General features: G+C 39.9%; 1 protein-coding gene across 2 annotated transcripts; it reads left to right on the top strand.

The window, feature by feature from the left end:
* Positions 1-24,887, top strand: ZNF25 (zinc finger protein 25). Of its 2 annotated transcripts, XM_044239438.1 has the most exons (6): positions 27-115; positions 2,431-2,482; positions 18,544-18,670; positions 18,945-19,040; positions 21,161-21,224; positions 21,681-24,887. In XM_044239438.1, the coding sequence occupies exons 2-6, from the start codon at positions 2,468-2,470 to the stop codon at positions 22,729-22,731; spliced, it is 1,353 nt and encodes a 450-aa protein (XP_044095373.1). In that variant the 5' UTR covers positions 27-115; positions 2,431-2,467; the 3' UTR covers positions 22,732-24,887. The 2 variants fall into 2 exon arrangements, with proteins under 2 accessions (XP_044095374.1, XP_044095373.1); XM_044239439.1 differs by lacking the exon at positions 2,431-2,482 and having other exon boundaries at positions 1-115.
* Positions 24,888-25,894: the final 1,007 nt, after the last annotated feature.

The following is a 25,894-nucleotide window of genomic DNA, read 5'->3' on the forward strand; positions in this document are numbered from 1 at the left end:
CTCGTTTCACGCCCCAGGGCGGGAGAGGACTCTGGACCTTCCAGGTCTCCGCGGTGTGACAGAGGGCGGGGCCTGGAACCTGCGCTGGCTGGGAGCGGTGGCCGAGCCCTTGCAGGTGTGTCGGAGTCCTCTTTGCGGGTGCGAGGCCTGGGTGGGGGGCCGGGGATAGCGGGTTTCCGCGGCTGCGCCGAATCGGAGAACCTGAAAGCCGCTGCCGCCCCCTTCTGAGCCCCCGACTGGCCCCCGAGAAGGACTGGGGAGGGGGGTCGGGCAGGGGGCTTTGCGGGGGACTGCCCGCTGTCTACCTTCTTGACTCACGACCTGCGGAGCCGGGCGGCCCGAGTTGGCCCGGGGCGCGGGAGGAGCGGGGAAGGACGCGGGGGGGATGGCTTTTGTGACGTGGACCCTAGGCCCGCCACGTCCGCGCTGGCGTGGCTGTTGGCGCCTCAGCGCTGTCAAGCCCAGGGGACCTGTGCGCGTCCGGCCCCCGCCACTACGCGAGCAGGATAACCTCGGTTACGACCGGGACACTCCTCTGTAAAATAATTCCAATAAACTGGGGCTGTTTGCTGTATTAAATAGGGCTGTCTATATAAAGTATAAGGACTCAATAAAGGTGAGCTGCATTTATGATTACAAGGTATGCTGTTCTTTTCATTATTGGCTCATTTAATCATCATCATCATAACCATCCTTTGAATCGGTATTAATCAGCTCCATTCTAATAAATACGAGTACTAAGGGTTGAAAGATAAATTGGTATACTCAGCACTAACGGAGGAGGGTGGGTAAATTCTCATTGTTTTACTCTGGTTCATGCTGCTTCCCAAGGTAAAATCCAGTCTTTGGTTGTATTTAGTACAGAAATTGTCCGTGAGCAAAACTGCGGAGTGGTAGTAAACCTAACCTGGCTGCGTAGAATTCTATTTGCAAAATATTCTTGAAGCTTCCTCAAAACCCTTGTGTCAAAAGGCTAATTAAGGCCCTTCTTGCATTCTCCAACTTCAGAGGGCTGTTAATATGTAAACTGAAACTGTAAGATGAGCCCTGAATTTTAAGTTTTATTGGAGAAGCTGGGAATCCTCTCCAGGCAAGAAGCTGGTTTCTAGAGAGGGGAAATGGGACAGACTTGGTTAAAAGACGGAAACTGGAATTTCTTCCAGGCTCCATGTTAAAAGTGATAAAATGTCTCTGTTTGGGGTGTCCAGATGTGTCTGGACTTAGGGCGTTTTGTAAGCATGACGCCAGCCGGAAGAGGTTTCCGCTGTCCCAGCATTATGGCGTCTAGTTACTTTTTGCTAGCTACATAAAGTTTCCTGGGATTTATGGTGTCACATTGTTATTTTGTTTAGATTTGTGTGGCTGTCGGGACGATCAGCAGATGACCATGTCAAAACTCTACAAGGCCTAATTAACTTTTACCCTAAGGCCCACACCAGGTTGGAGGGGACAGTGAATTCCAGGGTACTGTCTGGATTTGTAGCACTGAGTGAAGACGTATAGAATCAATATGGTACAGGAAAGGTGGTTCAAAATTATCTAATTCCTCCTGTTAAATAATAGCATTGAAACAAAGTCACTAAGTGTGTTAATAGCAGAGACTAACATAGAATAAAAGTCTCCAGGTCGTCCAGTATACCATGTTTAAGTCAAAAAAAGTTTCATGGAGAACTGATTTTGGAGAAACTGCAGTTTAGGGAGAAGAACATGTTAAATTTGAGGGCTCTGAAGACTGTCTAACTTTGTAGAGTTTATATTGTTATTTTTTAAAGATTTTATTTATTTGACAGACAGAGATCACAAGTAGGCAGAGAGGCAGGCAGAGAGACAGGGGGAAGCAGGCTCCCCGCGGAGCAGAGAGCCCGATGCGGGGTTGATCCCAGGACCCTGAGATCATGACCTGAGCCGAAGGCAGAAGCTTTAACCCACTGAGCCACCCAGGCGCCCCGAGTTTATAATATTAATAGGAAAAATGGTTATGTAACACTTCCATATCAGTATTTCAACATTATTTGTAATGCCAGCATCAGGGTCCATACTTTGGATAGATATCATACACCATAGATATTTATTAGACACATTGCCTAACCTACTGTTTTTTGGATGTTTAAGTTTTCAGTTCTTTTGTGTTTTTAGTAATGGACATGTGGTCCATTTAGTAAATGGACACATAATTTTCAAAACAGTCAGTAGGAAAGAAATATTCAGATTCACTCAGAAATTTTCCCAGATTCATCATGATTATATCAAAGCCACCAATGGACAGGTGGGTACTCCTTTATCACAGTCCTTCTGTTTCTCTTTATGGCTCAAAGGTCTATTTTCCCAGGAGTTGTTTTACTAAATTGTATGGAAATTTGTCACAGGTGATTCTTGAGCTCCAAGATAAGGTCTTTTAAGACTCCTGTCTTCCAACTTTCTGTGTTCTAGCTTCATAGTTTCTGTCCTTTCCCAAGAGAAGCAGAAAATGAACAAGTATCAGGTGAGTCATTTCTTTAGCCCTTTGTGTGTGTGTGTTGGTGTGTGTATTTTCAGTGAGTTTTATAAAAGCCCAAACTTTAAACTCAAAAAACGGAAATACTCAAAAATCATGTTAAGGGAAAATGCTGTTTGAATAGCACAGCAGTTCCAAAGTGTAGTCTGCAGACCCCTGGGCTTTTATAAGAGGCCTGTGAGGTCAGAACATAACACTAGTATGCAAACTGCCTTGCACACTGATGGTGTGAGAGAGTGGAGACTAGGTTGCTGCCTGTTTGGCATGAATCAAGACAATGATACCAATGACGGTATTTCTCTGCAGTGTACTTACAATAAAAAACTGCCACCTTTACTTAAGGGTATATCTTTGGTGAAACAGCAGAAACTGATTTTTATTAAATCTTGACCCTTGAATACACATCTTTTTAATATTCAGTCTGACGAAATGGGAAGTTAACATACAGTATCTTTGCTACATACTGAGGAATGATGGTTGTTTAGAGGAAAAGCACTTGTGTGATTGATTCGTGAGCTCACCTAGCCACCTTTTTCATGGAATACTATTTTTACTTGAAAGAGCAACTGGCAGACAAACTCGTTATTCAGATGGGTATTTACCAAACCTTTTCTCAAAAATGGCAAAACTGAGCCTGTCACTTTAAGGGAAATAACTCTCAGTATTTCTTGCCAATGTTAAAAAGTTGAGCTTTCAAGTGAAACAGAATTTTGGAAAACTTGTATCCTCCTGTGAAGGAAGACACCCTCTAATACTTAGACTTTTCTGAGGAGAAATGGTGAGGATACTAATAAATGTGATATATTTTTTATATGTGTCTGCATTTTGAGTAATATTTTCTTAAAAACTATTTGAGAATGAGTGAGCATGTGTGCACAAGCAGAGGGAGTGGCAGAGGGAGAAGCCACCTCTTCGCTGAGTACGGAGGCCCATGCGGGGCTTGATCCCAGGACCCTGAGGATCATGGCTTGAGCAGAAGGCAGACGCTTAACCGACTGAGCCACCCAGGCGCCCCTTGAGTATGTGCTCAGAGGCAGTTTAGGACAGCACGACATAGAGAAGTGAGGAAAAAATAAGTTGGCTAGGGAATGCCACTTTAAAAGGTAATATTTGGGGTGCCTTAGTGGCTCAGTGGGTTAAGCCTCTGCCTTCAGCTCAGGTCATGATCTCAGGGTCCTTGGATTGAGCCCCACATTGGGCTCTCTGCTCAGCAGGGGAGCCTGCTTCCTCCTCTCTCTGCCTACTTGTGATTTCTGTCTCTGTCAAAGGAGTTAAAAAAAAAAATCTTAAAAGGTAATATTTGAGGAAAGCCCTGGTTAAAAGAGAAACTGAACCAAGCAGAATTCTGGGGGAAGAGCATTCTAGATAGGAAGAACAGCAAATATAAACACCCTAAGGCATGTTCCAAAAATCGTTCAAAATATTGAAGCTATAGAGTGTAGGACCTGGGGGAGATTGAGCTAAAAGGGAAAATCAAAGAGGTAGAAAGGACTGGAATATGTAGGGCCTTGTTGCCTGAAGAAAACACTGAATTTCAATTTATTTAAAAATCATACTTATGCAATCAAAGGAATGTACATAATGTATATGTAAAATTTAGGGAATACTGATGAAACATAGGTGTATCCCTTATCTGTCTTAAGAAATGAAAATTACTACTATCTTTGAAGTCCCTGTGTGCCCCTCCTTATTCTCATCTCACCATTCATTACCCAGAAAAACATGAAGCCTGACTTCTTTGGTAATCATTTCTTTGCTTTTATCATTTAATGTTTAAAAAAAAAAACCTGTATTTGCCAATTAATTTCCCAGGCCTTTGATAAGCACTTGATATAGTCAGTCTGTAATTCTTACAGCACAGCTTTTGAAGTGGTTTATGGTAGTAATTATATTAACTAAAAATCCTAGTCTTTGGGCATGATGATGGGGAGAAAGAGGCTCTGGAAAGAGGGAGAAATAATGGAAGAGGAAGCTTAAAAAACCAGTCTGTTCAACAGTTCTGGTTTACTCTTGTACATCTTTTACGACATTCTCCATATCCAAAATTCATTCAGGAGTTCCACAACATTTCCCCCACGTTATGCTCTGTAAATCTCTGACTGAGATTTGAGTTTGGACAGCACAAATGACTAGTCAGCGTTTTTGTTTTTTGAAGTAATTTTGAGTGTAATCTCACTACTGACTCTTGGAAAGGCTTATTTTATGCAGATACTGTAATTTTTTGTTTGCTTTTTGCCATTTTGGCAAAATGAGATGACCTTTTTTTTATTTCTTTGTGTATCTTTCAGGTGTATTGCCATACATTTCTTCTGTTTGAAAACATCATTTATGTTGTTTTTATTCTCACTTCCTTGTTTTAATGCAGGTCTGCTGGTGGAAAATTCTGAGTTTGGTTTATCTGAAATAAAAACAACTTTTTCACTGTGTAGAGAACTCTTGGTTGACAAGTCTTATATTTTAAAACATTGAAAACCATTCACTGTCTTCTACTGATATTACTGCAAATTCACCTTTTAATTTGTCAGACCTCTAAAGTAAATTTGCATGATACCTTTAACTCTGCTGTGTATGTGTGGATTTTTCTTTATCCTAATGAGATTTATGGTACTTCCTTTGGGAGACATCCCATCCTGGTGCTCTGCTGCCTGTGGAGGGTTGTTGCCATGTACTTAGTAGAGGCTTATGGAGAAAACTAGTGGCTCTTTGTATTTCAGACCATTCGTATTGGTTATGGAGCTTTCTATCTGGTTCAAGAAACTGCTTCCCCAACTTATGATAAAATGATCACTTTGAGACATTTGATGGGAAGTAAAAAAAAGTCCTGTAGATACAAAGCTTCCATTTAGTGACCTTTTGAATGTGAAACCTCCACAGGGCATATTGGTGTTCACTTGTTCTGTGACTGGAGTTCTTAGGGATTCTAATACATTACAGAAATCCATAAGCAAACATTAAAATTTTGTTGAGCTGGGCTGGTTCCCTCTCTCCCCTACTTGCTTCTAAAAGAGAAAGTCACTGTGGTTTTCTTTTCTCTTCTGCAGTATTCATCTCTTGTGAATTTTTTCGTTTGTTTATCTTTGGATTCTCAGTTCTCTGATAGGTTTTGGAAAACTAGGTTAGGGGCTTGTTGTTATTGTTAGGGTGAGATCCACTTCTCTTTTGTCTTTCTACATTCTATTCAGAACTAGCTTTTTATCCTTATGGGCAAGATGCTAGCTCTAAGCTACTTTCTGCTCAGCCTATGAAATTTGAAAATGCCCCAAATATTCAAATTCAAGGTATGGGACTCATCCGAACAAATTTCTTTTTTCCTAGGATTTTGGTCCCTCCAGTTTTGGTGTGATGGTGATATCTGATGCTTTCCCACAGCCATTCTTAGTGTATTTTCTGGGGTTTGGTTTTTATTCTTATTTATAATTATGGCAAAATATACATAAAACTTTTTTTTTTTAAACTTACCATTTTAACCATTTTTAACTGTATCGTTCAGTGGCATTTAAGTACATTCACATCATGGTACCATCATCATAACCATCCATCTCCAGAACTTTTTTCATCTTGCACAACTAAAATTCCTTTAAAAAAAAAAAAAAAAAAAGGTTTATTTATTTATTTATTTATGTGACAGAGAGACAGAGATAGAGAGCACAAGTTAGCAGAGCAGCAGGCAGAGGGAGCGGGAGAAGCAGGCCTTCCACTACACAAGGAGCCCGATGTCCTGGAATCAACCTGAGCCGAAAGCAGCCACTTAATTGACTGAGCCACCCAGCCGTCCCACAGCTAAAATTCTAACCATTAAATAATAACTCCCTATTCTGCCTTTCCTTGGGAACCACCAGTCTACTTTTTATCTATAAACCTGACTATTCTAGGTCCCTCATATAAGTAGAATCACAGTATTTGCTGCTTTTAATTGGCATATTTCACTCAGTATAATGTCCTTAAGGTTCATCAGTGTAGCATGTGACCAGATTTCCTTCCCATTAATAGCTAAATGATATTCCATTGTTTCTATATACCGTATTTGTGCATTCCTTCCCCCCCCCCCGCTATTTGACATGTTTTATTAAAAATCATGATTCTAGGGGCGCCTGGGTGGCTCAGTGGGTTAAAACCACTGCCTTCGGCTCAGGCTGTGATCCCAGGGTCCTGGGATCGAGTCCCACATCGGGCTCTCTGCTCTGCGGGGAGCCTGCTTCCTCCTCTCTCTTTGCCTGCCTCTCTGCCTACTTGTGATCTCTGTCAAATAAATAAATAAAATCTTTTAAAAAAATCATGATTCTATACTTTTTAATGAGGTCTATGTTTCCTTTTGCACCCAGTTACTTCTCTTAATATTCACACTTCCCTCCTTTGATGCAGCCTCTTTTCTACTTTTAGTTGTGGAATTTGGCCAGTCTTTGGGTTGTTTTCTTGGGTTAGTTACGCTGAGGTGTTACCTAGTTGTATCCATGGGCGGTTGCGAGCTGAGGGTCTTCCTGCTCCATCATCTTCCTAACCTCTCCTTTATGCAGTCATCTCTTGAAGGACACTTGGCTTTTTTGCACCTTATATCTATTGTGAATAGTGCTGCTATGAACACTGGCGTACAAATTCCTGTCTGAGTCCCTGCTTTGAGTGTTTTGGATATATAGGAGTGAAATTGCTGAATCATACAGTAATTCTTTACCTTTTTGAGGAACCAATGTACTGTATTTCTCTGTAGGAGTTGTTCCATTTTACATTCCCATCAGCAATGCACAAGGGTTCCAATCTCTCTATATCCTTGTAATCCTATGTAATATATAATATTATAATATATAATAATAATAATACTTGGTGTTTTCCTAGGTTTTTATGTTGTTGTTGCTATGTTGAAAGTAGTCATCCTAATGGTGTGAAGTCATTTTTGTTTTGTGCTTTTATCTTCTTTATTCTTTGACTTATTTATTCTTGACTCTTTAACTTACAGCAAAATTCACTCTTTTGGGGTATACATTTCAGTGAGTATTTTTAAGATTTAAAAAAAAAATTCTGACAAAGAGAGATCACAAGTAGGCAGAAAGGCAGGCAGAGAAAGAGAGGGGAAAGCAGGCTCTCCTGACAAACGGATGCTGAGCAGCGAGCCCGATGTGGGGCTCGATCCCAGGACCCTGAGATTATGACCCAAGCCGAAGGCAGATGCTTAACACACTGAGCCACCCAGGCGCCCCCAGTTCAGTGCGTTTTGACACATGCATAAAGGCATACAGTCATCACCACAGTGAAGATACAGAACAGTTTCACTGCCTCAAAATTATTTTGGTTCCCTCTACCAATAATTCCTGGCAATCACCAATTTATTCTTTATCCCTAGAATTTTGCCTTTTTCTGAATATCATATAAATGAAATCAAATGGTATGTAGTTTTCTGATACTACCAATTTTCATTTAGCATAATACATTTGAGATTTAATCATACTGACTATGCATAGTTCATTCTTTTTTACTGCTGAATAGTACTGAGCTATATGTATGTATCCAATTTATTAACTCATCCACCAGCTGAAAAGCATTGGGTTTTCTGCTTTGTGGCAATTATAAAAGGAGCTGTTACAAACAACTGCATTTAGATTTCTATGTGTACACAGATTTTCATTTATCTTGGGGTAAGTACCTAGGAATGTGCTTGCTTGGCTCATATTCTTTATAAGAAACTGCCAAACTGTTTACCAGAGTAGCTGTATGGTTTTGTGTTCCTACCACAATGTACAGAGTTCTACCTGTTTCGCATTCTTGTCAGCATTTGGTATTGTCAGAAGTTTTTTTCAAATCATGCTGATAGGTGTGTAGTGGTATCTCATTATGGTTTTAATTTGCATTTATCCTAATAACTAATATACTGAAAATGTTTTAATGTGCTTATTTCCTACCCCTCTATCTTCTTTTGGAGTGCACTTACCAAGTTTCTCTATCTTGGACTTTTACATTTCGGTTTTAAACTAAAACTGCCCATTAGTTATGAGTCTCTCTTTCTTTGGCTTCCTAAGCACTCTCCTCCTGACCTGTCCATTTATTTAGAGTTTTGCCAGGCTTCAGTCTTGTCCTAGCTTATGCTACCATCATCTTGAATGTTGTTGCTTTCAGATTTCTTTTCTGACTCTTCTGGAACTCCATTTTTTAAATGTATGACAATATTATTTATTGAAATTTACTTACATGTATATCCGCCCAAATGGGACAGTTCTAGCTCTGTGTTCCTCAGTCACTTCACAGTGTGAACAAAATTCAACTGTCTCCTGCCAAACGGATTCTTTTGTTTTCCAGTTTTCTTTTATGGATTTCCTAGTTGCCACAGAATAATGTTAGTTGGCAAGGTATAAATGTTCCAACACGCCACTACACACCCCTGCTGTATAGCTAGGAGAGAGGAAACTTGTGTTTCTGTATAAGTTGGGAGATCACTGTCATGAACAGAAACAGCTTGGAGCTCACCCCAGAGCAGAAGTCAGAATGGCAGTAATGGAAGAGGAAAGACAGCGAGGTCACAGTTGTAGAGCAACACAAGATCAAGTGGCCACAGCCACAGGCAGAGGCGCTCATTCTGACTGGGGAGATGCAGGAGAGGTCTGAGACCAGGGAATCCAAGGACTGGCACCGGGAGTAAAAAAGGAAGGGACTTAAGACTGTGCGCAGGAAGAGATTGCAGCTTCAAGCAGTCAGCAATACAGAGGAAAAGAAGTAGAATCCCTCGTGTGCTTGGAAGTGAAAGCAAATCAGAAAACATGCAGATGAAACCAGGTGTCCTAAAGAAAAGAGTATATTATCACAGACTCCGAAGATACTACCCACAGTACTGCTGTTTCCTTCAAGAACGTGAATATACTCTGGCAACAGAGAGAGGTTTTTGAACTAAGGACTAGGGTAACACTTCCATCCCTTCCCACCATAAAATGAGGTTTTATTTTCATTTGATCATGAATAAAAAATGTTACTCAACATGCAGACAATACTAAGAGAAAAAAGTAGAAAGTGTAAACATTTTGTCCACTGATGTCAGTATTCCTCCCCAAACAAATGCACAGTACAGGAGAGTATACCTTTCCAATATTAGGGAGTTTCAGAAAGGAAATCACTTTAAAACCCAGAGATTAAAGACTCAGAAACTGAAAAATCAGTAGATATAAAATATAAGTAAATTAACTTAGGAAAGAAATTGTAGAATAGAAAATTCTGTCCAGTTAGAGATTAAATGACAGTGTACCTCAGGGGAAGAGAAATCCAAAGTCCAGTAACTGGCATGTGACAGAGGGGGTGGGAGTGCTGGTAAGAATCAACCAGAAAGAGGAAGAGAGAGTAACAGGAAATAAAGTAGAATCCATGAATAACAAAACCTAAATACTGGAAGAGAGCTAATATTTAATCCAAGGAAACTTTCCATTAAAAAAAAAAAAAGAAACTGAATTACATTATTGAAAAGGCTCTGTGTGTGAGAGAGAACTGACCCAGGGTAGTTAACCCCAAGAGAGAGTCTACTAAAACTACTAGACTTGCTTAAAAGTAGAGAAAAAATCCTCTAGATCACGAGGGGGAAAAGTCTACGTCACTTGCCCAGGAAAGAAAATAATATTGACATAATTCTTATTGCCAACATATATATATAAAACAAGAAGCAAGAACATAAATTCAGCAAAGAAGCTCTTCACATTTTCACATGTCAAGTTCTGTGGAATATAAGCAAAGCAATGATTGGAGGAAATTTCATAGCCTTAAACAGTCCTACCAATAAAAATGGGAGAATGAAAATAATTAGCCTTGTGGTTCTAGCTATTATCAAACTCTATAGATATTGTGGGAGTTACTCTTCCCTTCTCTCAATGATTATTCATTTCCAGTGAAGGTATGTTTCTTCCCCCCATTGCGGCTATTTTAAATGTTTATCATTCCATTCACATATGCCTCTAATTTTATAACACTCCATATTTCTGGTGTGGTCTTTGCCTTTTCTACTTCAGTGTTTTCTTCTCAACTACCAGGCTACCCCCTCGAACTCTAGCACTTCACATCTGTCTCTTCAGTGGCTCCCTGTTATCTGTGAGTGGGTGACCATCCCTAAGATGTGGTAGGACATGCCAAAAAGTATAAAAATGGTGTGAAACAGTAGAACATCTATTCATATTTTTGTTTCTTATAAATAGAAAAACAACTTGTCAATTTTTTTTTTGGTCTTTATAACAGAGATTATTTTATTGTGGAATACAAATAGCTCATCAGGCTTATTAATAGCCTCGATGGCATATTCCTCAAGACCATCTGATTTCTGGATAGCTTGATACTATTTTTTTTTCCAATTTATTTATTTTCAGAAAAACGGTTTTCATTATTTTTTCACCACACCCAGTGCTCCATGCAAGCTGTGCCCTCTATAATACCCACCACCTGGTACCCCAACCTCCCACCCCCCCACCACTTCAAACCCCTCAGACTGTTTTTCAGAGTCCATAGTCTCTCATGGTTCATCTCCCCTTCCAATTTACCCCAAAGCACATACCCTCCCCAATGTCCATAACCTTCCCCCCTTCTCCCAACCCCCCTCCCCCCAGCAACCCACAGTTTGTTTCGTGAGATTAAGAGTCACTTATGGTTTGTCTCCCTCCCTATCCCATCTTGTTTCATGGATTCTTCTCCTACCCACTTAAGCCCCCATGTTGCATCACCACTCCCTCATATCAGGGAGATCATATGATAGTTGTCTTTCTCCGCTTGACTTATTTCGCTAAGCATGATACGCTCTAGTTCCATCCATGTTGTCGCAAATGGCAAGATTTCGTTTCTTTTGATGGCTGCATAGTATTCCATTGTGTATATATACCACATCTTCTTGATCCATTCATCTGTTGATGGACATCTAGGTTCTTTCCATAGTTTGGCTATTGTGGACATTGCTGCTATAAACATTCGGGTGCACGTGCCCCTTTGGATCACTACGTTTGTATCTTTAGGGTAAATACCCAGTAGTGCAATTGCTGGGTCATAGGGCAGTTCTATTTTCAACATTTTGAGGAACCTCCATGCCGTTTTCCAGAGTGGTTGCACCAGCTTGCATTCCCACCAACAGTGTAGGAGGGTTCCCCTTTCTCCACATCCTCGCCAGCATCTGTCATTTCCTGACTTGTTGATTTTAGCCATTCTGACTGGTGTGAGGTGATATCTCATTGTGGTTTTGATTTGTATTTCCCTGATGCCGAGTGATATGGAGCACTTTTTCATGTGTCTGTTGGCCATCTGGATGTCTTCTTTGCAGAAACGTCTGTTCATGTCCTCTGCCCATTTCTTGATTGGATTATTAGTTCTTTGGGTGTTGAGTTTGTTAAGTTCTTTATAGATTTTGGACACTAGTCCTTTATCTGATATGTCGTTTGCAAATATCTTCTCCCATTCTGTCAGTTGTCTTTTGGTTTTGTTAACTGTTTCCTTTGCTGTGCAAAAGCTTTTGATTTTGATGAAATCCCAAAAGTTCATTTTTGCCTTTGCTTCCCTTGCCTTTGGCGATGTTCCTAGGAGGATGTTGCTGCGGCTGAGGTCGAAGAGGTTGCTGCCTGTGTTCTCCTCAAGGATTTTGATGGATTCCTTTCTCACATTGAGGTCCTTAATCCATTTTGAATCTATTTTTGTGTGTGGTGTAAGGAAATGGTCCAATTTCATTTTTCTGCACGTGGCTGTCCAATTTTCCCAACACCATTTATTGAAGAGGCTGTCTTTTTTCCATTGGACATTCTTTCCTGCTTTGTCGAAGATTAGTTGACCATAGAGTTGAGGGTCTATTTCTGGGCTCTCTATTCTATTCCATTGGTCTATGTGTCTGTTTTTGTGCCAGTACCATGCTGTCTTGATGATGACAGCTTTGTAATAAAGCTTGAAGTCCGGAATTGTGATGCCACCAACTTTGGCTTTGTTTTTCAATATCCCTTTGGCTATTCGAGGTCTTTTCTGGTTCCATATAAATTTTAAAATTATTTGTTCCATTTCTTTGAAAAAGATGGATGGTACTTTGATAGGAATTGCATTAAATGTGTAGATTGCTTTAGGTAGCAAGGACATTTTCACAATATTTATTCTTCCAATCCAGGAGCATGGAACATTTTTCCATTTCTTTGTGTCTTCCTCAATTTCTTTCATGAGTACTTTATAGTTTTCTGAGTATAGATTCTTAGCCTCTTTGGTTAGGTTTATTCCTAGGTATCTTATGGTTTGGGGTGCAATTGTAAATGGGATTGACTCCTTAATTTCTCTTTCTTCTGTCTTATTGTTGGTGTAGAGAAATGCAACTGATTTCTGTGCATTGATCTTATATCCTGACACTTTACTGAATTCCTGTATAAGTTCTAGCAGTTTTGGAGTGGAGTCTTTTGGGTTTTCCACATAGAGTATCATATCATCTGCGAAGAGTGATAATTTGACTTCTTTGCCGATTTGGATGCCTTTAATTTCCTTTTGTTGTCTGATTGCTGAGGCTAGGACTTCTAGTACTATGTTGAATAGCAGTGGTGATAATGGACATCCCTGTCGTGTTCCTGACCTTAGTGGAAAAGCTTTCAGTTTTTCTCCATTGAGAGTGATATTGGCAGTGGGTTTTTCATAGATGGCTTTGATGATATTGAGGTATGTGCCCTCTATCCCTACACTTTGAAGGGTTTTGATCAGGAAGGGATGCTGTACTTTGTCAAATGCTTTTTCAGCATCTATTGAGAGTATCATATGGTTCTTGTTCTTTCTTTTATTGATGTGTTGTATCACATTGACTGATTTGCGGATGTTGAACCAACCTTGCAGCCCTGGGATAAATCCCACTTGGTCGTGGTGAATAATCCTTTTAATGTACTGTTGAATCCTATTGGCTAGTATTTTGGTGAGAATTTTTGCATCTGTGTTCATCAAGGATATTGGTCTGTAATTCTCTTTTTTGATGGGATCCTTGTCTGGTTTTGGGATCAAGGTGATGCTGGCCTTATAAAATGAGTTTGGGAGTTTTCCTTCCATTTCTATTTTTTGGAACAGTTTCAGGAGAATAGGAATTAGTTCTTCTTTAAATGTTTGGTAGAATTCCCCCGGGAAGCCATCTGGCCCTGGGCTTTTGTTTGTTTGGAGATTTTTAATGACTGTTTCAATCTCCTTACTGGTTATGGGTCTGTTCAGGCTTTCTATTTCTTCCTGGTTCAATTTTGGTAGTTTATATGTTTCTAGGAATGCATCCATTTCTTCCAGATTGTCAAATTTGTTGGCGTAGAGTTGCTCATAGTATGTTCTTATAATAGTTTGTATTTCTTTGGTGTTAGTTGTGATCTCTCCTCTTTCATTCATGATTTTATTTATTTGGGTCCTTTCTCTTTTCTTTTTGATAAGTCTGGCCAAGGGTTTATCAATTTTATTAATTCTTTCAAAGAACCAGCTCCTAGTTTGGTTGATTTGCTCTATTGTTTTTTTGGTTTCTATTTCATTGATTTCTGCTCTGATCTTTATGATTTCTCTTCTCCTGCTGGGCTTAGGGTTTCTTTCTTGTTCTTTCTCCAGCTCCTTTAGGTGTAGGGTTAGGTTGTGTACCTGAGACCTTTCTTGTTTCTTGAGAAAAGCTTGTACCGCTATATATTTTCCTCTCAGGACTGCCTTTGTTGTGTCCCACAGATTTTGAACCGTTGTATTTTCATTATCATTTGTTTCCATGATTTTTTTCAATTCTTCTTTAATTTCCCGGTTGACCCATTCATTCTTTAGAAGGATGCTGTTTAGTCTCCATGTATTTGGGTTCTTTCCAAACTTCCTCTTGTGGTTGAGTTCTAGCTTCAGAGCATTGTGGTCTGAAAATATGCAGGGAATGATCCCAATCTTTTGATACCGGTTGAGTCCTGATTTAGGACCGAGGATGTGATCTATTCTGGAGAATGTTCCATGTGCACTAGAGAAGAATGTGTATTCTGTTGCTTTGGGATGAAATGTTCTGAATATATCTGTGATGTCCATCTCATCCAGTGTATCATTTAAGGCCTTTATTTCCCTGTTGATCTTTTGCTTGGATGATCTGTCCATTTCAGTGAGGGGAGTGTTCAAGTCCCCTACTATTATTGTATTATTGTTGATGTGTTTCTTTGATTTTGTTATTAATTGGTTTATATAGTTGGCTGCGCCCACGTTGGGGGCATAGATATTTAAAATTGTTAGATCTTCTTTTTGGACAGACCCTTTGAGTATGATATAGTGTCCTTCCTCATCTCTTATTATAGTCTTTGGCTTAAAATCTAATTGATCTGATATAAGGATTGCCACTCCTGCTTTTTTCTGATGTCCATTAGCATGGTAAATTCTTTTCCACCCCCTCACTTTAAGTCTGGAGGTGTCTTCGGGTTTAAAATGAGTTTCTTGGAGGCAACATATAGATGGGTTTTGTTTTTTTATCCATTCTGATACCCTGTGTCTTTTGATTGGGGCATTTAGCCCATTAACATTCAGGGTAACTATTGAGAGATATGATTTTAGTGCCATTGTATTGCCTGTAAGGTGACTGTTACTGTATATTGTCTCTGTTCCTTTCTGATCTACCACTTGTAGGCTCTCTCTTTGCTTAGAGGACGCCTTTCAGTATTTCCTGTAGAGCTGGTTTGGTGTTTGCAAATTCTTTCAGTTTTTGTTTATCCTGGAAGCTTTTAATCTCTCCTTCTATTTTCAATGATAGCCTAGCTGGATATAGTATTCTTGGCTGCATGTTTTTCTCGTTTAGTGCTCTGAAAATGTCATGCCAGCTCTTTCTGGCCTGCCAGGTCTCTGTGGATAAGTCAGCTGCCAATCTAATACTTTTACCATTGTATGTTACAGACTTCTTTTCCCGGGCTGCTTTCAGGATTTTCTCTTTGTCACTAAGGCTTGTAAATTTTACTATTAGGTGACGGGGTGTGGGCCTATTCTTATTGATTTTGAGGGGCGTTCTCTGAACCTCCTGAATTTTGATGCTTGTTCCCTTTGCCATATTGGGGAAATTCTCCCCAATAATTCTCTCCAGTATACCTTCTGCTCCCCTCTCTCTTTCTTCTTCTTCTGCTGGAATCCCAATTATTCTAATGTTGTTTCGTCTTATGGTGTCACTTATCTCTCGAATTCTCCCCTCATGGTCCAGTAGCTGTTTGTCCCTCTTTTGCTCAGCTTCTTTATTCTCTGTCATTTGGTCTTCTATATCGCTAATTCTTTCTTCTGCCTCATTTATCCTAGCAGTGAGAGCCTCCATTTTTGATTGAACTTCATTAATAGCTTTTTTGATTTCAACTTGGTTAGATTTTAGTTCTTTTATTTCTCCAGAAAGGGCTTTTATATCTCTGGAGAGGGTTTCTCTGATATCTTCCATGCCTTTTTCAAGCCCGGCTATAACCTTGAGAATTGTCATTTTGAACTCTAGATCTGACATATTACCAATGTCTGTATTGATTAGGTCCCTAGCCTTCGGTACTGCCTCTTGTTCTTTTTTTTGTTGTGAATTTTTCCGCCTTGTCATTTTGTCCAGCTAAGAGTATATGAAGGAGCAAGTAAAATACTAAAAGGGTGGCAACAATCCCAGGAAAATATGCTTTAACCAAATCAGAAGAGATCCCAAATCGTGAGGGGGGATTTCTCCCCCCAATCGTGAGGGGGGAGAAATCCCCCCTCACGATTGGGTGAGGGATCTCCTCTGATTGGGATCTCCTTTGATTGGGATCTCTCAATCTCTTCTGATTGGGATCTCCCAATCTCTTCTGATTGGGATCTCTTCTGATTTGGGGATAAAAAGAGGTTCAAAAAGAAAGAAAGAAAAAAAAGAAAAAAAGAATTAAAAAAAAGATTGAATTAAAAATTCAATCAAGAATTTAAAAAAGAATTAAGAAAAATAAAGATTGAAGAGATTAGGTTCTCTTCTGATTTGGGGATAAAAAGAGGTTCAAAAAGAAAGAAAAAAAAGAAAAAAGAATTAAAAAAATGATTGAATTGAAAATTCAATCAAGAATTTAAAAAAGAATTAAGAAAAAAAAGATTGAAGAGATTAGGATCTCTTCTGATTTGGGGATAAAAAGAAGTTCAAAAAGAAAGAAAAAAAAAGAATAAAAAAAAGAAAATGAATAAAGAAAAGGATAAAAAAGAAAAATATATATATATTAGATAATCTAGTTAAAAAACGTTAAAAAAGAAAAGGGTAAAAGTTATAAAAAAAATTTAGCAGAAGAAGAGAAAAAAAAAAAAAGAAAAAGAAAAAATTACATTAACTGCAAGACTAAAAAATCACAGGCAGAAAGCCATGAGTTCCGTGGTTTGTTTTCTCCTCCTCTGGAATTCTGCTGCTCTCTCCTTGGTATTGAAACTGCACTCCTTGGTAGGTGAACTTGGTCTTGCCTGGATTTCTTGTTGATCTTCTGGGGGAGGGGCCTGGTGTAGTGATTCTCAAGTGTCTTTGCCCCAGGCGGAATTACACCGCCCTTACCAGGGGCCGGGCTGAGTGATCTGCTAGGCTTTGCTTTCAGGAGCTTTTGTTCCCTGAGCGCTTTCCGTAGAGTTCCGGAGGACGGGAATACAAATGGCGGCCTCCTGGTCTCCGGCCCGGAGGAGCCGAGAGCCCGGGGCCCCGCTCCCCTGTGCGCCCTCAGCGAACAGCTCCTAGTAACTCGCGTCTGCCTAACCTCCGGCCGCGCTCCGAGCTCACCGAGCTTACAACCGGTTCAAGGCAACTCCGAGCTGCGAGCTTACTGTCGGCTCTGTCTCTGCAGCCGGCTTTCCCGTTCCAATAACCGCAAGCTCTGCGACACTCAGACACCCCCGATCCTTCTGTGACCCCGCGGGACCTGAGGTCACGCCGACTCCGTGTGGGCTTCGCCCCGGTTTAGCCTCCGGAGCGATGTCCCTCAGCGGAACAGACTTTTAAAAGTCCTGATTTTGTGCTCCGTTGCTCCGCCGCTTGCCGGGAGCCGGCCCCTCCCCCCGGGGTCTATCTTCCCGTCGCTTTGGATTCACTTCTCCGCCAGTCCTACCTTTCAGAAAGTGGTTGTTTTTCTGTTTCTAGAATTGCTGTTCTTCTTCTCTTCGATCTGCCGATGGATTTGCAGGTGTTTGCAATCTTTAGATAAGCTCTCTAGCTGATCTCCTGCTAGCTGAGGTAGTCTCAGCCTGCTACTTCTCCGCCATCTTGACTCCTCCCCCACAACTTGTCAATTTTTAATAAAGACGATTATAAATTTATGTTTATAAGCAGACACCCATTAAGTGGGTATACAAAATATATTTTAATGGTCCAGAGACACACTCAGAATTATTCCATGTTCTCTCACCTAACTGGACTGTATCACCTTCTAACTAATCTTTCCTATTCTCATATCATGCTGTCTTATTTGTAACTTTTCTAAACTTGCCATTTTTCATACATCAAGGCCTTTCCCAACTGTTTCTTTTTATTCCCAAAGTTTGTTAGCTTGACTACCTAGTAAATCTGATTTGATAATACATAATGCAAATATCTATCCCCACTTGTGACCATCTTTTTTTTTTTTAAAGATTTTTATTTATTTATTTGACAGAGAGAGATCACAAGTAGGCAGAGAGGCAGGCAGAGAGAGAGAGGAGGAAGCAGGCTCCCTGCTGAGCAAAGAGCCCGATGCGGGCCTCGATCCCAGGACCCCGAGATCATGACCTGAGCCGAAGGCAGAGGCTTTAACCCACTGAGCCACCCAGGCGCCCACTTGTGACCATCTTATATCTGGTGTAGGTTTCTGTCAGAGCACCTGTTATGCATATTACATTCAAGTATTTACTTCTTTGCCCCCTTGTCACAGTGTAAGCTCCTTGACAACAGGCATAGTTGCTTTCATTCATCACTGTATCTCCAGCAGAGTTCTGGGCATGGGTGGTATCTCAGTAAATCCATATTGAACACTTCACCTATGTACAGAGTAGCAAAGTATCTTAACTTTCTAGAGTGCACTATGTGGCAGGCAGGTTAACAGCAAGTTTACAGTGTTTTGTTTTTTTTTTTTTGTGGTACTCTACACTCTGATGACTTCAGTTTGAACTGAAATATGTTGTTACAGGGACCAGTCACATTCAAGGATGTCACTGTGGAATTCAGCCGAGAAGAGTGGCAGTTAATGAATGATGCTCAGAGGACCCTATATAGAGAAGTGATGCAAGAGAACTATGGTCTACTAGTCTCAGTGGGTGAGAAAAACTTCCACATATGTAACTACCAGTAGTTTGCATTTCCTTTACCAGGTGCTGGACTGCACAATATTAGCTTTGTTTCAGGGGTCAAAGCTGACAAATCCATTTAGGGTGCCAGGAAAAATATGTGTCCCCACCCTCCCACTGAAAGAATCTACATTTGCCAAGCCTAAGTGGGACCTTCAGTTGTTCTGCTAAAGCTGCATTTCCTCATCCTTCAGAATCTCTTAAATTCCAAGTAATCTGTATTAACACATTTTTCCATTAATAGGTTACCGTGTGAATAAGTCGAATGCAGTTTTCAAGCTGAAACAAGGAAAAGAACCGTGGATATTGGAAGTGGAATTTCCGCATCGAAATTACCCGGGTGAGTGAGGACCTGGGGCGCCTGTTGCTAGTGAGGTGGTTGGTGCCTTTTGCATTATGAAATATTTTTAGGCATCTTTTAAAATGTCCTATAGTGGGGTGCCTGGGTGGCTAAGTGGGTTAAAGCCTCTGCCTTCAGCTCAGGTCATGATCCCAGGGTCCTGGAATCGAGCCCTGCATTGGGCTCTCTGCTCAGAGGTGAGCCTGCTTCCTCCTCTCTCCCTGCCTCTCTGCCTACTTGTGATCTCTGTCTGTCAAATAAATAAAATCTTTGAAAAAAAAAATAATAAAAAAATAAAATGCCCTATACTTTGGAAAAAGCCAAGGATTCTTGGATCTGCATATGCAAGTACCATAAATCACACCTACAGTTTTTGTTTTTCCACATAAATTCCTCCTTTGCCACACTTTTAAAAATAGACTTCTCTTTCCTATATATGAAATCTAATCACTGCCCAACCCCACCTTACATTTTTATCTTTCTTCTAGAATTCCCAGTTACTGGAATTCTAGAACACCGTGATCTCAAATCTGATGAATTTTTCTCCAAATGTCCTTCCCTCCCTTTACTAACAACGAGATGCCTCAGTTATTTTCAACACCGGTTTCATTAACTTCCTTTTTTCTCTTTAAACTCTGAAATATCAGATTATAAACCTTTATGCCTTTCATCAACTACATTATTTCAGAGCTGATGCCTCCTTTTACATGAGGTTTGTCTTTCACACAAAGTATTAATTATTATCCCTTCTAAAATCTACCACACCTTACTCGGGAGTATTGTAACACGAAGATTTAAAAAGCTAAAAACAAGCCAAAAGACTACTAAGATGATCTCACTCTGCTTCTGTAAATGCTTTTCTTATACTCCTGACTTGTGTACTTAGCTGTTGCCGGGACCAGGAACAATGTCTGGTTTCTAGTAGTTGTTCACTAGGTATCTGTTGAGAGACTGAATGTGAATTTTAGTAAGAGGCAGGCACTGTCTTCTCTGTGCCCTTCACAGTAACTCCTGCAAGGGTTCCCCCTTTCCTAACACCAATGACACACAGGATCTTGTTTCCTGAGTGTCCCAGTTAGCCTTGTCCAGGTTCTCATCAAGCAGCATCTTCTGTCTTCCCCACAAAGGCTACGAAATTCCAGTCCCAAGCCTCTGCTCATAATCTTTCAGTTTCTGTCAAGCATTTAAAGATGAATAAATATGAAGGTCAGTAAGGGTTCCAGAATGATGTTGAGTAATTCTTTAGAGATCATGTAGTAAATTGAAGCAGAGAGGTGGGAACTATGAAAACAGAAGACTAAGCCTGGGGCTGAGGTGTGGCTACCACCACTCTGGAGATGCAGTATTAGGCGATCAGACTTGAAAATCGTTGCTGCTGCAAATGGCAGTGCATCGTGTTTTATGATGGCCTGCATCCTCTTTTTAATGATCTTTCCTTTTGGATGTATGTGTTCTTAGGTCTTCTGTCCCCGTGAAATTTAAGACTGCTAGATGGAGAGTGAGAGCTCAAAGTGTGAAACTGTTCCTCCACACACGGGGAAACCGGAATGCCCAGAAAATCACGTTAGCGTTGGCATCCGGATTGTTGTGTGTGGGTACAGAGGGAAGCAAGCAGAAGTTTACAGTCTGCTAAAATAACAAAGCAAATTAATTTTGAGCGACAAAGACCTGTTAGCTTTTCATCCAGTTTCATCTTTCCCCTGATATTTCCAGTAGACATAGCTGTCTACTAATTTTTCTTTTCATCCGACTTACTCTTTCTTGTCTGTCATGGGCTTACAGCATTCTGAGTCCCAAAGTCTTCTTCAGCAGCACTCTAAATATCTTTTCTTCTCTGCTCCCTATTCTCCCCACCCCCCTTAACATTTCCTCCCAAGTTTTTAAAGCCATATTTTTTGTAAAGTGCTAGAAGTACTTAGGTTTATAACTATGTTTCTTCCTGGGTCTGGTACCATAGATTTTAATGTTTATGTGTTTTTTCTAAACCAGTGGGTTAGAAGAAATTTGCATTTGAGAGTTCCTTTATTTGGGGAGATTGGCCTGAAGCCTAAGAATTAACCCTACAACCATACTAATAACGTTGAGATTTATATAGTACTAAATTTTGGATTCCTTTATAGAAGATCTCTGGAAAATTCATGACAGAGGAGCGAAATGCCAGGAAAGCCGAGCTGAAAATTCAAGGCAAGTCCAAGATTTTGATTTTAAGATTAGAAGCCTTGTAATAAGAACCCGAGTACTGGAAGTGGGACAACACTAGTTCACACTGAATGTGAGAAAACTAAGACTGGAGTGCATTCCGAAGCATATAGCCCAAATGGGAAAGTTCTCTTCCATATTGGAGATCTTATGTAGGACCAGGATATTCCAACTTTGAAGTTGCCTTAAATTCTTCTGAGGAACACAGTAAGGGACGCACTGTAGATAGGTCTCAGGCATTTGAGAGACTCTGTGCATACAATGCAAGGGAAGGTTCCTTCTACCAAATGGTAAACCACAGTGGGTGTCAGAGAACGTTCATAGTGGAGAAACTATGAATCTACTCTATAGATTTTGTATCTATAGACAGGAAAAATCTCTCGAAATTGGTTCTCAGCGAGTGTGCCTTAGACATGACTAAATTTGGAAATTTCTCCCCAGGAATGGAGAACTCACAAAACACCAGCAAACTCAAGCCAGAGAGAAAATCCATAAATGCAACGAATGTGGAAAGTCCTTCTGCCAGAAGTCTATCCTTGTAATACATCAGCATATTCATTCAAAGGACAAGCCCAGGGAATGCGGGGAATCTGGCTCTAGAAATGGAGACCGCACAGTACAACAGAAAACTCCCACCAGAGAGAAAACCTATGAATGTAAAGAGTGTAAAAAAACTTTCTATCACCTGTCATCTCTTAGTAGACATTTGAGGACTCATGCAGGGGAGAAACCCTACGAATGTAATCAGTGTGAGAAATCCTTCTACCAGAAGCCACACCTTGTAGAACATCAGAAAACACATACAGGAGAGAAACCCTTTGAGTGTAATGAATGTGGGAAGTTCTTCTATGTTAAGGCATACCTCATGGTACATCAGAAAACACACACAGGGGAGAAACCCTATGAATGTAAGGAATGTAGGAAATCCTTTTCCCAGAAATCGCACCTCACAGTACATCAGAGAACACATACGGGGGAGAAACCTTATAAATGTAAGGAATGTGGGAAATTCTTTTCTAGAAATTCACACCTCAAAACTCATCAGAGAACTCACACAGGAGAGAAACCCTATGGATGTAAGGAATGTGGGAAGTGCTTCTACCAGAAGTCAGCCCTCACAGTACATCAGCGAACTCACACAGGGGAGAAACCATTTGAATGTAATAAATGTGGAAAAAACTTTTACTATAAATCAGACCTCACTAAACATCAGAGAAAACACACAGGGGAGAAGCCCTACGAATGTCATGAATGTGGTAAATCTTTCTCCGTGAATTCAGTCCTCAGATTACATCAAAGGACGCACACAGGAGAGAAACCCTATGAATGTAAGGAATGTGGGAAATCCTTCTCTCAGAAGTCACATTTTATCATACATGAGAGAAAACACACAGGGGAGAAACCCTATGAGTGTCAGGAGTGTAGGAAAACTTTTATTCAGAAATCAAAACTTACCGCACATCAGAAGACACACACAGAAGAAAAAAGCTGAAAAATACTATGTATTGGGAACTTCTTTTGGAATTCATCCTTTAGAATAATTGGATAATTCACACAAGACAAAAAACTTAGGAATATCATCTATCTCAGAAAATTTTGCTCACAGTCTGCCTTGACAGAAAACAAAAGACACAGAAATTCTTCAAATCTATAAGGGAGAGATTTTGACAGCATGTCAGACTCAACTAAGTACCAGACAAATTATAAAATCTGAGGGAGACCATTCGTTTAGCAGTCCTACTAGATTGCACAACACAGAAATCACATGAGAGAAATCCTATAAAAACAAATGAGTATCAGGAAGTTTTCTGACAGGGCAGCCATCGGTAGATGCCAAAGCTCACCTGAGACGCTCCTATCAGTCCCCTTCCTGAGCATTCAGAAACCGCTGACACCAGGTGCACTTGGAGCACTCAGAGGTGTAACTGCATAGACCGCCTGTACTGAGAAGTGCTGCTTCCGTGAACTGCAGATCCACGATGCCAGGCTAGAACCTTTGTAAGCATTCCAAATATGTGCAAGTTTCTTGGCAAAAATTCAAGGAGAATCTGTACTGAGGGAGGTTAACAGATACGCCAGAAGTCATGTTGCAGCAATTGGATTCTGAGGGGTTTTCTTTGCTTTTTGAGTTTTCTTTGGTTTTTTTTTTTTTTTAAAGAAACCTACCAATGTCCAGACATTTTAAGCTTTTTAAAAAGCACAAACACATTGAAAAAACCAGGTGACATCATTGCGCACATGTGAAGAATCCTTTAGTATGTAGAACTAATGTGAGTCAGCGCACTGCAAGACAGGCTGTGGATGTTCATGTGCACGTGGATCCATCCGTATTTGTACATAAGGAAATATGTAGCTTTGGTTCAGTAGTTTTCACGAATGTGAACATACGTCACATTACGTCTGGGCAGTGACTCCTGCTGTTACTCTAATGTGTATTTTAAATGTAATATTCTTTTTAAAATTGTAACGCTTCTTTTTCTCCTATTTTTTTTGTATTTTTTAATGAATATAGACGTTACTGAACCAATTGTTAAGAAAGGTCAGTGAATTTTACATTAGGGGCACATTTATTCATAAGAAAAGACAAATTATTTTTAAAAACAGCTAAAAACAATGCTATGTGAAGTAGTAGTATCTATCTTACTGCTGATATTTTAGCGGGGTGCAGAGCTATCTGCATTAGAATTTTGTATGTTTTAAGAATGTTCTTCACTGCCTTTTTCTTCACAGTAGAAGCAACATTGTAGTGGTTAAGAGTGGGAACTCCAAACTCTTTTGGCCACAGCTCAAATTCCAGCATGGGGCATGCCACTTAACCTCTCTGTGCCTCTGTTTCCTTTTCTATAAAAGAGAAGTGATAATGATAGGATTGCTTTGAGGTATAAATGAGTTAATATTTTTAGAGCACTTAGAATAGTGTCTGAGACACAAGAAAAGTATATGTTAGATACTATTATCATTATAATTTGTATTTCTTCAATAATGCTGGAGAAAAAAAAGTTTGCTACCAGCATTCACCACTCACTTTATTGCTGTAGTGCCTTGGTTTGGCTTGGTTGTGCATTTTCCCACAAGTGATTCAGATATTCCGATGGGACCCAAAGCCTGTTTCTGTAGCCTACAAGCCAAGAGTGGTTTTGCATTTCTAAGTGGGTGGAAGCAAATAAAGAATATTTTGTGACATGTGAAATTATATTCAAATTTCAGTGTCCATAAATAAAGTTTAGAACACTATTAGAACAGTAATAAATATCATTTGTCTCTTTTGCCTGAGGCTGCCTTCAGCACTACAAGAGAAGAGTTGAGTAGTTCTGACAGAGACCATATGGCTCACAGAGCCTACCCAGCTACTGATCTGGCACTTTACAAAATTAAGTTTTTCTGTTACTTAGAGCTGAAAACACCACAATCAACGTATATGATGTACTTTTCTGAATGTTATGTTTCAGAAATGATGCATACAGCAATTTGTGGATGGGTGGTTTTGTGCAGTGTATTTATTTTGTACGTTGTATTTATATGTTAAACGCCTAAGCATTTGAATTTTTTCAAATAAGTGTGTTTTATTTGTTGAACTGTTATAAAATTGAAACATTTTCTGATGGAATGTAGCGGTATGTGTATAAAATAAACATTGTCTAAATTAAATCAAATTGTTAATTGGTCCTTACTTAAAAAACACTCCCTTATTTTCTTCCAAGTCAATGGCCAGTGTTCCCTATATCATTTTATAATTTTCTCACTATCCCATGACCATCTTTGTCATACTTAACTAGCATAATCTAGTAACAAAAACCTTACAGTACCCAACTCCACCAGCTCCATTACTAGTAACCTACATTACTAGTATTACTAGAGTACTAGCAGCATTATTTTATTGCCTAAACTTCCTGATTGCTAAATGCCACTCCGATCTGAATCCTGCCACTTTTCTGCCCCTTCCCAATGAGGACTTTCTTGAAGCTCAACTTCATCAACATGGCTTGATTTGTCTGCTGTTGACCACTAATGAACACCTGCTTGTGATACTCAGTAATTGCTTTGTCGTCTATGTAAGTTCTGAACACTCAAAGAGAGTAGAGTAAATACTGTTACCAATACTCTACCCAATACTGACGTGAGCATGCCATCTTGCTTATAGCTATGCCTTTGGAGAAGTTCTTTATTTCAATCTGCTGTGAGAGCAAATATGTTTCCTAATTTCCCTTGGCTTTTCAATCAAAAATGAAGAAGTATTGCTTTTTGCCCTGAAACAAATAATACATTATATGTTAATTAAAAAATTACTGCTTTTTGAGGAAAATCTAATTACTCTGTCAAACCTGTCATTAAGAAAAAAGTCTGTATTGACCTGTACCCCTGGGGCAAATAATACATTATGTTAATAAAAATAATTTTATTTTATTTTTTTTTTCCCAATTTATTTATTTTCAGAAAAACAGTATTCATTATTTTTTCACCACACCCAGTGCTCCATGCAAGCTGTGCCCTCTATAATACCCACCACCTGGTACCCCAACCTCCCACCCCCCCCGCCACTTCAAACCCCTCAGACTGTTTTTCAGAGTCCATAGTCTCTCATGGTTCACCTCCCCTTCCAATTTACCCAAATTCCCTACTACTCTCTAACACCCCTTGTCCTCCATGCTATTGGT

The sequence above is a fragment of the Neovison vison genome, chromosome 2 (assembly GCF_020171115.1).
Source record: "Neovison vison isolate M4711 chromosome 2, ASM_NN_V1, whole genome shotgun sequence".
Taxonomy (NCBI): domain Eukaryota; kingdom Metazoa; phylum Chordata; class Mammalia; order Carnivora; family Mustelidae; genus Neogale; species Neogale vison.